General features: G+C 49.1%; 1 protein-coding gene across 2 annotated transcripts in view; it reads right to left on the minus strand.

Annotated features, from left to right (window-relative positions):
* CAPRIN2 (caprin family member 2) overlaps nt 1-12,158 on the minus strand; it is a 743,926-nt gene that overhangs the window by 284,548 nt on the left and 447,220 nt on the right. For both annotated transcript variants that reach the window (XM_069228195.1, XM_069228194.1), the window contains one exon: nt 3,034-3,214. In XM_069228195.1, coding sequence (XP_069084296.1) covers nt 3,034-3,214 — 181 coding nt within the window. The remainder of the gene's footprint in view (nt 1-3,033; nt 3,215-12,158) is intronic.

Consider the following 12,158-nt stretch of genomic DNA (forward strand, 5'->3'; position numbering starts at 1 on the left):
GCAGAGGGGAGTTGGGAAAACTAGGAAACCACACAAGTAAGTAATACACTGCCCCTCAGTAACCAGGAATGCAGGAGTAAAACTAGATTTCTCCAAACCCACCCCAAAGGAGGAAAAGAAAAAGACACCCAGAACAGACGGCAAGAAACCAGCAGTGGATTACCAAATAAGACCTGTGGAGAGAGGGGACCAAGTCCAGAAATGGCTGTGGCGTCCAGGAGGAGTAGGAGTTGGTCGACGAGGAAGGACAACAGGTCAGCACTGCAGCCCAGAAGCCGGAGAAGAGTTCCTGATGAGTGCAAAAGGTGTCCCACGCTGGAAGGTGGATTGCAGACGGGTGCCGGTGAAGTATTTCCACCAACAAGTCTTGGCAAAGGCAAACTGGCGGCTGGATGAAAAGAGGTGCTGCTGGGTATCAGCAAGATCCAGGAGGACTCTACCCAGAAGGGGGAGTCACAGGGGACCCTCCACGTCACAAAAGGCCAAGAGAAGCAGAGGCAGCACCCACAGGACCGCAACAGTTAAGTCGCTGAAGCAGCCCACGCAGCACCACAGAAGAGTCTCCCACATTGTAGGACGACCACACAGAGGCACAGGTGTTGCACGAGGGAGTGCTGGGGGCTGCCTGAAGTTCCCCTTGGAGGTGAAGCAAACAAGGCTTGGCAGCTGCAAAGGGCACAGTGCACGGGGGTACTGTCTTGCATGGAGTGCAAAGGACTTACTACCACCAAAGTGCGACAGGTGGTAAAGAGGACCAAGGGGACCACCACCACCTGTGATACAGGATCCACGCCACTCAGGATGAGGGGAGACCGACGCAGCCCGTCATTGTAGCCAGGAACCTGCGGATGCACAGCTGGGGAAATGTTGCAAAGCCGGCAGAACCCAGAGAAACAAAGTTGCAGAAGAGTCTTCTTCCAAGTTAGCAGCGATGTCAGTTCCTGGAAGGCCCAGCCGCAGTTCCAGTAGCCAGAAGCTGAAGTGGAGGTTGCAGAGGAGTCCTGCTGGAGTCTTGCAAGCTGAGTCTGAGGACCCACCCCAGAGGAAGACCCTATGTAGCGTGCATGGAAACCTACTTCCAATACTTGCAACAGTACTGGGGTATGATTCCAACATGTTTGAAATGTGCCCAGGTTTGGAGTTACCATTATGTAGCTGACATCCGTGGCCACGTGTAAAATGGTGTCCCCGCACTCATGAAGTCCAGGAAAATTTAACTGGAGTTCGTGGGGGGCTCCTCTGCTAGTGCAGGGGTGCCCTCACACAGAGGTACCTGCACCTGGTCACTCCTACCTCAGTAGCTCTGCATAGGGGCCAAGGGGTAAAAAGTCACTGCTCCTCAGGTCATGCTTCGGCCCCATCCGTCTCTCCCTCTCTTCCTAGATAGATCTGTTCAAGAAGCTAGTGAGTAATGCGTGCCTCTCTACCGGGTTCCTCGTGTGGCTGTGGTTGCCTCACGATGCACCACCCTACAGCAGGCTCAAATCAGGGAGCTATAACACTAATCCAACCGCTGATGTAGTGGCTCAACCCCACTGGGGCCGGTAGTTTGTCGTTCGTGAGCTTGCACTTACCGCTCCATATTCTTGGAGATAGGGCTATTGTACTTTCCAAGTCTCATCTCTGTCATGCAATGCCCCCATCCTCACATCTCCCCCAAGCAGCCACATCAGTCTTCAGGCTGAGGGGCCCGGTCCAGGCCACAAACAGGCACAAGGCCAGTGAGTCATGTTCACCAAGTCGGTGGGCAGGGTCTTCGAAGCTATGATTTTTGTTCAAGGAATGTTAGTCCTGCATCAACCTGGGGCCCCCAGCGTTAGCATAACAGTCTATCCAGGCGCTACCACTCCCCGGCACAATCTCGGCTCCCTCGTAGCTCTGGGCATCACGGGCTGTTATTTGAAATCACCGTGCGGTCACAGCCTAGGTCTAAGCCAGGCTCATCGCTCCGTGTCACTGCAGGGGACCAGTCTCACCTTCCAGGACATCTTCGTGGCTCCCCTGGTAACCATATTCCGTCCGTCAAGCCGAAAGGCTTGAACTGGGCAGCCAATAGGTGTGCGGCGGGTGCATTGTGCCCCTGAGTGATCCCCCAAGGCTACAATCCTTTTCTTTCTGGGTTGCGGCGGTCTCCATGTCAGACAAGGGCTCCCAGCCCCAGCACACAACAGTCCATCAGGGTGCTCTTCCTCTCTGGATTTGTCTTTTATCCTTCGTGGCACAGGGAATCAGCTAGCCGGTGGCTGCCATTTTAGGCCTCCATGCATCTGCGGTCCGGATTTCGGTCGAACATCACCTCACAGTCCCCGATTGTTGCTGAGGGGATCCTCCTTTCAGGAGGAGGGATTGAGGTGATGGCCTCCTTCCTCCCACATATAGCAGGATGGACGGGGTGAGGGGGGGCAGGAGGGGAGGGGGGGCAGAGGGCACTGGACTTCGGAGCCCGTCTTACTCCATTTGCTGCCTAGCCATGCCCCCTTGCACAGGAGAACACACAAACCTGGTCCTTTTAAACTCCCATACACATTGTTCCGCTCAGAGTCTACCAAGCCTACAAGCACACACTTAATTTAATAAGGTGGGCTTATTCTGTGCGTACCAATTATGTTTTCAAACTATGTTCAGGGGAGCAGGCTTTCCTAGAGGTGCACTACAGCACCTCTTAAAGCACATCTTTTCATTAAGAGACAGGCCTGCAGAACCATACAGATCACACAGTTAATGCAGATGGCTGAATAGGAGGTATTTTTCGATTGAAGACAGCAAGGCTTTGAGTGGAACAACATTTTGGTAACACTTTAAACTCCGGATGCCCTCCTGAAAGAACTGCTGCTCTGAAAACAGCCTTTCTTAAAATTAGTAAATTATGCAGCAGATGACAGATTATGTGGCAACTGCTCTAAATCATGTTTAAGTTGTACAGTGCCACCAACCACAGAATCTTCGAATTCCAGTGACCCCCCAAAAAAAAGGAGAAACAATGTAAACAAATGCAGACAACTGCTATTCTAATCGGCTGTATATCACTCTCACCTGATGGAGACTCTTGCACAAAGGAGGCTTGTTCTACAATCTGAGTAGGCTGCAAGATACTCTGAGGCCCGGTTTGGGTGCTGGCTGTGGTATAAGACTGATTGTAGCCCACAGGATAAGGTGGCTCATCTTTCATATCAAACTCTTTTCGTGGTGGTAAGGGTGCATTCACCTTAAAGACCTGAAATTACAACAATGAATTATTGAACGTCTTGCAAATGTCAGTGAGAGAAAACCAGGGTCAGAATTGGTGGGAACTAATCAGGTTAAGCAGTATGCAATTGGCATAATGGCATCAGGACCCAACGTCACAGGAACAGGAAGCTCAACCTCATAGGACGTGACCTCACAAGTGCCATCAGATCTCAACACCTCACACCTGTTTTCGCTGGTCTATCATGAGTACATTTGAGCTCATTACGAAATTTAATAAAATTGATTTTGCGTTGGAGCAGAAAAGGGGATGCAACCACGAAGCACAATCTGGGCCTCTACTTCAACATTTATTGTTTCAAAACTCTGCTACAAAGAAACTAGAAACAGACAAAGCAGTAAATCTGTCCTGCGTAACTGGTCGTAAAGACTGCATTTTAAAATATCCTATGGGGTTTAGGCACCTGTTCCAGAGATCTGTCAAGTAAATCTCAAGGAATAATAATGGTGTGATAACTCTGGATATTAACACATTTTCTGCAGAGATCTGTTTGGTCTAGCCCAAGTTTAGAATCAAAGTAGCATATAGGAAAAATGTGTCTCCTGTAAAACACATGTAACATACAGATTTTTATTTTATGTAGATAGGTAAGTGGGTTACTGCTTTTTACACAGATCCTTTTGCTGTCTGCAGTTCATAAATTGTAATTCTTATATAGCACAGAGAAGTAAGAAGGACATGTAAGACAACCTGTAACTCATTGACTTATGTAACATTCTCTACATTGGTTTACACACGTATTTGATTTATTGTCTAGTATAATGTGTATGTGTGATGTAAAGCGCTCTGCATTGGTATGAGTAGTGCTATAAAATAATGTGGTGTTTACATCATTTGTGTAAATAATGGGACAGAACACCACATCCAACATTCTTACAGTGCATGCATCTCTCATAAACAGGGAGTGAACAAAGTGAAAACCATGCCTTTCAAGTACTTGTGAAATAATGAACAAGTTACTTACCTTTGGTAACCCATTATCTGGTAGAGACTTTCTAGCTGCAGATTCCTTACCATTAGAATTTCCAGCTGTGAGCTTGGAATCCTGAACTTTTGCTGAGCAATACCCTTATGCGCACCATCGGGTGGCATCGTTCGGATCCGTGTGGTCTCATTGGAGCCATCTGACGACATCAGTCACCTATAAAGGCACCACCCAGGCACGCATGTCAGTACTTTTCCACAAACTTCCACGCAGGAAGCACAAAGCCATGGAAAGAACAAAGTTTTGTCTGTGTGTAAAAACTAGTGCCCTGAAAGGGAAAACCCTTAGCTCTACAAAATGAGACCACAGAGCGGGGGAGGCATGGGTGGGTGTAAGGAATCTGCAGCTAGAGTCTCTTCCAGAAAATGCATTACCGAAGGTAAGTACCTTGTTCATCCGATAGACTTCTAGCTGCAGATTCCTGACCTTTAGACTAGATACACAAGCCATAATCCCCTAGCGGTGGGCTGCAGACAAATTGTCCTCAAACTCAAAGATCCTGCAGGACCGAATGGGCAAAGTGCCCATCTCTGTGGACCAGACCGCCCAGGCAGTGGTGTTTGGCAAATGTGTGCAGAGAGGCCCACATTACAGCCTGACCAGGACTGGTACACCTCTTGCTAACGCAGTGGTAGCAGCTTTTCCCCAGGTGGAATGAGCCCTCAGGAGACTGCATTAATATCTGCTACGCTCTGGCCAAAAAACAGAACAACCCAGTGTGAAATAGTTTGTTTCTGCACTGCCAAACGTTTCTTAGCTCCCACGTACCCCATGAAGAGTTGGCCATCCACCTGGAACTCGTGTGGTCAAGGGAGAACAACAATGCTCCTTTTGGGTCCAGAGGATGGAGTCACTCCTCTTCTTTAGAAGAATGCGGCAGGGCAAAGAAGGTGAGGAGGGTGATGTTCTAACCCAGGTGAAATGGGCTCACCACCTTAGGGAGGAAAGAAGCATGAGTGCCAAGCACTACCCTCTCTAAAAACATGGTGAGATAGAGGTTTTCACGAGAGAACCTGCATCTTACTCACCCTCCTGGCAAATGTTGCTACTACTAAGAAGGCGGTCTTGATGAAGAGCAGCCGGTGGGGACAATTGTGTAAAGGCTTAAAGGGAGCACACATAGGATAGATAAGAACTAGATTTAAGCCCCACTAAGGAATGAAAAAGGGCGTAAGAGGAAACATACGTACAAGCTCATTTTAGGAATCTATTTACCATAGGGGATTTGAACAATGAAGGCTGATCAGGCAGCTGAAAAAATCCAATAAGGCGGAAAGATATGCCTTGAGTGCTGTATGGAAATGCCTCCTTGGCATGGTTACCCCCTAACTTTTTGCCTTTTGTTGATGCCATTTATGATTGAAAGTGTGATGGGACCCTGCTAACCAGGCCCCGGCACCAGTGTTTTTTCCCTAAACTGTACCTTTGTTCCCACAATTGGCACAGCCCTGGCACACAGATAAGTCCCTTGTAAATGGTACCCCTGGTACCAAAGGCCTTGTTGCCAGGGAAGGTCTCTAAGGGCTGGCAAATGTTATGCCACCCTGGGGACCACTCACTCAGCATATGCACACTGCCTTCACAGCTTGTGTGTGCTGGTGGGGAGAAAATGACTACGTCGACATGGCACTCCCCTCAGAGTTCCATGCCAACCTCACACTGCCTTTGGCATAGGTAAGTCACCCCTCTAGCAGGACTTACAGCCCTAAGGCAGGGTGCACTATACCACAGGTGGGGGCATATGTGCATGAGCGCTATGCCCCTATAGGGGTAAAGCAAAACCTTAGACATTGTAAGTGCAGGGTAGCTATGAAGAGTATATGGTCTGGGAGTTTGTCAAACACGAACTCCACAGTTCCATAATGGCTACACTGAAATCTGGGAAGTTTGGTATCAAACTTCTCGGCACAATAAATGCACACTGATGCCAGAGTGGAATGTATTGTAAAATGCACCCAGAGGGCATCTTAGAGATGCCCCCTGAATACCAGTCCGACTCCTAGTGCTAGGCTGACCAGTTTCTGCCAGCATGCCACAACCAGACATGTTTCTGGCCACATGGAGATAGTGCCTTTGTCACTCTGTGGCCAGGAACAAAGCCTGTACTGGGTGGAGGTACTTCTCACCTCCCCCTGCAGGAACTGTAACACCTGGTGATGAACCGCAAAGGCTTATTTCTTTTGTTACAGTACCCCAGGGCATCCCAGCTAGTGGAGATGCCCGCCCCTCCAGCCACGGCCCCCACTTTTGGCGGCAAGGCTGGAGGAGATAATGAGAAAAACAAGGAGGAGTCACCCACCAGTCTGAACTGACCCTAGGGTGCCCTGAGGTGACCCCTGCCTTTAGAAATCCTGCATCTTTAGATTGGAGGATTCCCCCAATAGGATTAGGGATGTGCCCCCCTCCCCTCAAGGAGGAGGCACAAAGAGGGTGTAACCACCCTCCAGAACAGTAGCCATTGGCTACTGCCCTCCTGACCTAAATACACCCCTAAATTCAGTATTTAGGGGTGACCCAGAACACAGGAAATGAGATTCCTGCAACCTACACAAAGGACTGCTGACCTGAAAGCCCTGCAGAGATGGAGACGACAATTGACTTGGCCCCAGCCCTACCGGCCTGTCTCCAGACTCAAAGAACCTGCAGTGACGCATCCGAAAGGGACCAGCAACCTCTGAAGCCTCAGAGGACTGTCCTGAAACGAAGGACCAAGAAACTCCTAAGACCAGCGGCACTGTTCACCTACAGAAACATTTCTGCAACTTTAAAGCAACTTTTAAAGAACTCACTCTTCCCGCCGGAAGCGTGAGACTTCACCCTCTGCACCAGATGCCCCCTGATCAAGCTCCAGAGAACCAACACTGCAGAGCGGACTCCCAGGCGACTGCGACCTCGTGAATAACCTGAGACAACCTCCCCTGCACCCCCAAAGCGATGCCGCAAAGAGGATCCAGAGGCTCCCACTGACGCGATTGCCTGGTAACAAAGAACCCAATGGCTGGGCCAAGCACTGCATCCACAGCCCCCAGGACTGAGAGGAACCGAACTCCACTGCAGGAGTGACCATCTGGCGACCCTCTGCCTAGCCCAGTTGGTGGCTGGCCCGGGAACCCCCCCCTGTGCCCTGCCTGCATCGCTTAAGTGACCCACCCCCTTCCAGGTACCTCCATTGCTTTGAAAAGCAAAACCGACGCCAACTTTGCACACTGAACCCGGCCACCCCTGCATCGCTGAGGGTGTGTTTTGTGTGCCTGTGTGTCTCTCTCTCTCCCCCCTCCCACACCCCCCCAGTCTGCTCCCCGAGGAAGCGGGTACTTACCTGCCAGCGGACTGGAACCGGAGAAACCCTGTTCTCCATAGGTGCCTATGTGTTTTGGGCCCACCTTTGACCTCTGCACCTGACCAGCCCTGTGTTGCTGGTGCGGTGACTTTGAGGTTGCCTTGAACCCCCAATGGTGGGCTGCCTATGCCCAGGAAACTGAACTTGTAAGGGCTTTATTTACCTCAGAAACTTAACCATACTTACCTCCCAAGGAACTGTTGCCCACTTTTAAAATAGCTTATTGCCATTTTAACCTATACTGTGTGTACAACTGCTTGAATTCAAAGTTCCTTACTTACCTGTGTGGAGTACCTTGCGTTTTATGAATTTACTTCAAATCTTGTGGATCTAAAATAAATTACGAAAATATGTTTTTCTATATAAAAACTATTGGCCTGGAGTTAAGTCTTTGAGTGTGTGTTCCTCATTTATTGCCTGTGTGTACAACAAATGCTTAACACTACCCTCTGATAAGCCTACTGAAAGTGCTAGTGGCCTATCTTGAATCTCAAGTAGCACCTGTGGGCAGGCAGGATGGGGATGTGGAAATATGCTTCCTGGAAGTCCAACGCTACCATCCAGTCTCCTTGGTCTATGTATGGTATGCAAGACCTGAGCCAGAATGAGCATTTTGAATTTCTCCTTTTTGAGGAAGAGAATGATGTCCCACAAATCCAGAATAGGGCAAAGGCCCTTGTCCTTTTTGGATATCAGAAAGTAGTGGGAATAAAAACCACAGCCTACTTCTGATATTAGGACACGTTTATGGCTCCCTTGGCCAAGAGACGCAACTTTCATGGAGAAAAATCAACTGATCCTCCATTAGCTGTTCTTTTGGGGGAGGCATTGGGAGAGAGAAAGACTGGAAGGGGGTGGAATAGCCCTTATGTATGATTTGCAAGACCCATTTGTCCGATATTATGGACCAGTGAGGGAGATGAAATTGAATCCTCCCTCCAACTGGACGTAAATGGTCTTCCAGAATCACACTCTGAGGGCTTGGCTGCTGTAGAGGTGGGGGGCTGGGTGGCGGACTACTTCTGGCCAGACCCTTTGGTCTGAAAGCACCACCACCACGTCCCACACAAGATGTTGGCCTGGTGGAGGATGGTGGCTGGTCTGTGAATGGCATGGTGCCACACCCCTTCCAAAGCCTCAAAAGGGGCAATAGACAGGCGGAGAGGACCAAGGGCTTGGCATAGCTCAGGAGTCCTTTAAGCACTCCAGCGCCGAGCCAGACTTTTCACCAAAAAGGCAGGACCCATTAAAGGGCATGTCCAAAAGGTTTGCCTAGACATCTCCCAAGAAGCCAGATGTATGAAGCCAGGTGTGGTGTAGAAGGGCCACCGTTGACAAAATCGCTCTACTCAGCGAGTCAGTCATGTCCAAATCACACCTTATGGTAAACTTTGCTTCATCTCTCCCATCCTTAAGCACTTGGGAAAGAATGGCCCGTGCGTCCTCCGGGACCTGAGGCAGCACCTCACCACTAATCCCACAAAATGTGGGAAAAACCACCCAATAGGCATGAGGTGTTTAACAACCTCAATGCCAGGCTGTTGGAAGCAAACATCTTCCCAAGCTGATCCAGCCTCTTGGATTCCCTATGTGGAGATGCAGAAGGGAGGGCACCAGGGGATGTAGATGCTTGGACTATCAAGCTGTCTGGGTTAGGGTGAGGAAACTAGGATCACTCGGAGCAGGGCGATGGTGGCAGCTGATTGTCCTATATACAGGAGCCCCTGTGCTAGGTTTGAATCGCATTGCCAGCAGGACATCAGTGAGGGCTTTACTGAAAGACAACATCGGTTCGGATGTAGAAGTCCCTGGCTGAAGTACCTCTGTCAGGTGGTTAGTACTGACTGGCACCATAGTGTTGCTAGGTTCAGGACCTTCGCTGCCCTACGCACCAGCATCATGTATGATTCACCCTCATCCATAGCCAGCAAGCCAGTATCTGGAGAGTTACCCAATCCACTGGCCTCTCCTAGCTCCTCATACCAGTCCAATGGTGCCATGTGTTTTTCTAGAGGGTCCAAAGACCCCTCCCAATTTTCCACCAGTGCCTCGCTCTTCAAGGAAATGCTCAGACCGATCTGGAACCCATAGGCATCAAAATAGACGTTGTGCAATGCCGTTCCGGCTCGTTGGTGATCAGAATGGGGCTTGTACCACCTGTGGCGCCAGGAATATCAACGTTTGGAGAGGCGCCAGAGAAGGCGGACTGTGTGAGGTCAGTGCTGTTCTGAAAAATTGATCCATGAGGCCCAATTGAAGCAGAGGCTAAAGCGGTCAGTGTGGTACCTGATGGGGCCTCTGCCGACCTAGAGGGCGCAGAGACGGGCCGCCCACTCAAACGCGAAGCGCATGGCCTCATAAAACTAAGTTGAGTGGGGTCACTTCAGCTTTTGGAAAGGGAGGAAGCTGCGGAGTTTGCCCTGGCTATTGCACTGTGCCTGGAACTTCGGGCTCCTGGAGCAGCCCCGCAACCTTCTCCTCGACAGTGACCTCCGAGGAGGTCACGTCAGCCAATGTAGAGTGCCTCCCTGCCATGAGCTTCAGGGACAGTTCCCTCAAAACTTTTGGAGCCATGGCCCGGCAGGCTGAGCAGGACTTCGAATCGTGGTCACGCTAACCATACCATAACCGGTCTCTCAAGGTCATCCTCACGCAGACACAAAGTCGAGACAAAAAGGTCTGTCAAAAAGACAGGTAGGTAGGTCTGGTCTGGATCTGCGCTTAACTGGCACGGAAGGAAAAGAACTGATAGACATGTGCCTGGGTGGTGCCTTTGTAGGTGACCGTGACGTCAGATAGCTTCAACGGCACCACCCAGATCCAAACACCACCACCCAACAGCACACATAAGAGTATTGCTCAGCAAGAGTTCCAGATTCCAAGCTGATGCCTGGAAATTCTAAAGGTGAGGAATCTGCATCTAAACGTCTCTAGCAGATAAGCTGTGTGCCTTTGGTTCTCCTCCATTGCATTTGCATCTAGGAGGGAGGCTTCAAATAGCTCCCAGCCGGGATACTCAAAAAAGCAGGACTAATGGCCTCTTAATTTCAGCCTTTGAAATGTAAAATAATAAAGCCCAGCTGGAATTTAAAATAATAAAGCCTGCCCTCCCTCCGGCCCCCCAATGCCTACACACTGCTGTGTGGAACAAAAGCAGACAACGTGCAAATGCTGCTGAAGGTGTCCAGATGTCTGAAAATTACATGGGACGAGTTCAGTATATTATTTGGGCCAAACTATTTGGCAGGATGGACGGCATCCACCCAGAGAAAATAGTGGGTGGATACAGTTTACCCGCTTGTACCCCCAACTTGTGCCATGGGGAAACCTGGTGTTTTCCACTAGTAGTAGGAGAGGGCAAGAAGAAACGAAACAAACTTTCATCTAGTCTTTTCCTTTCTGACTTTCCATTACTTGTATATTCGTATAGTACTTATAACAGTAGGGCAGCTTATATTCAGAGGTATTACCAATTCATCATAGGCTCCCTATTCATAGTGCATATAAGCTTGATAAAAATCCAGAAATAGATTAGGTTCTTTTGAACACCTCCAATGATGTGTCTTCAAGTACCATTACCAGTAGATCCACCCAAAACCTAATAATGGACAATTTTACCTTTTTCTAGTGGCCGGCCTAGCAACTAGTCATTAGAGACTACAGATCTCCAATGGAGATTATGTTCCGTTACAAATGTGACAGAAACCTAGGACAGGCCTTAGTAAATCTGTCAGCAAGCCAAAGCAGTGTGTTTTGGTTCAACTATCAAGCGTTTGGAGAGATAGAGTTCTGCAAATAATGTGGTCTTAAACCATGAAAAACTGAAGTTTTACACTTTGCACCACTATAGAATATGACCACCCCTTGGAGTTTCACCCACTGTAAGCTTAAGGGTAAAACGGCTGTGAGCTGTAAGCCCCAATGCCCACATTTTAAAATATTCAGCTGCTGTCAAGATGGGGTAATGGTCTCTGTAAAGGTTGTGCAAATATAAGGGTGGGGAGAGAGGCTGCTTGTTTGACTCATCTTTCCAACAGCACACTTCGCTCTGTGCACAGATGAGACTAAATTGGGAATGGCCTACTAAAACCTTATGATTTGGTGCTCCAGAGAAGAATGTTCCATTTATTTTTCAAGTTCAATGGGGATGTCATATTTCTAATAAAAATTAAGCAAAAGTAACTTCTAAGTTGCCCTTTACCTGCATGAACTGTCGGATGGGTAATTGGCATCAGCCTCTGTCAGCTTCCAGCCTTGTGCTCAACCTGGAAAGAGGTTGTGCACACGACTGGGAACACACAATAGGCTGCCCTGAATGGGAAGGGAGAACTCCTCTGACTTCAACATAATATGCACGTCAGGACTGTGAATTCTGTTGACAGTCTGAAATCCTGCCAGACAGGTCTGATGAGCCACTTGCAAGACTTTGGTGTAACCCCAGTCTGGTTGAAGGACCCTGCTTTTGTCTTATCAGAAGTCCATCTATGGTTTGCTTTGAGTACAGTGCCTTCTTCAAAACTGGATGTTAGTGTTAGAAATTGGAGGACACTAGGTTCATTATAGTGTACGCCACACTCTCACCCCCA

Source organism: Pleurodeles waltl, chromosome 4_1, assembly GCF_031143425.1.
Source record: "Pleurodeles waltl isolate 20211129_DDA chromosome 4_1, aPleWal1.hap1.20221129, whole genome shotgun sequence".
NCBI lineage: Eukaryota > Metazoa > Chordata > Amphibia > Caudata > Salamandridae > Pleurodeles > Pleurodeles waltl.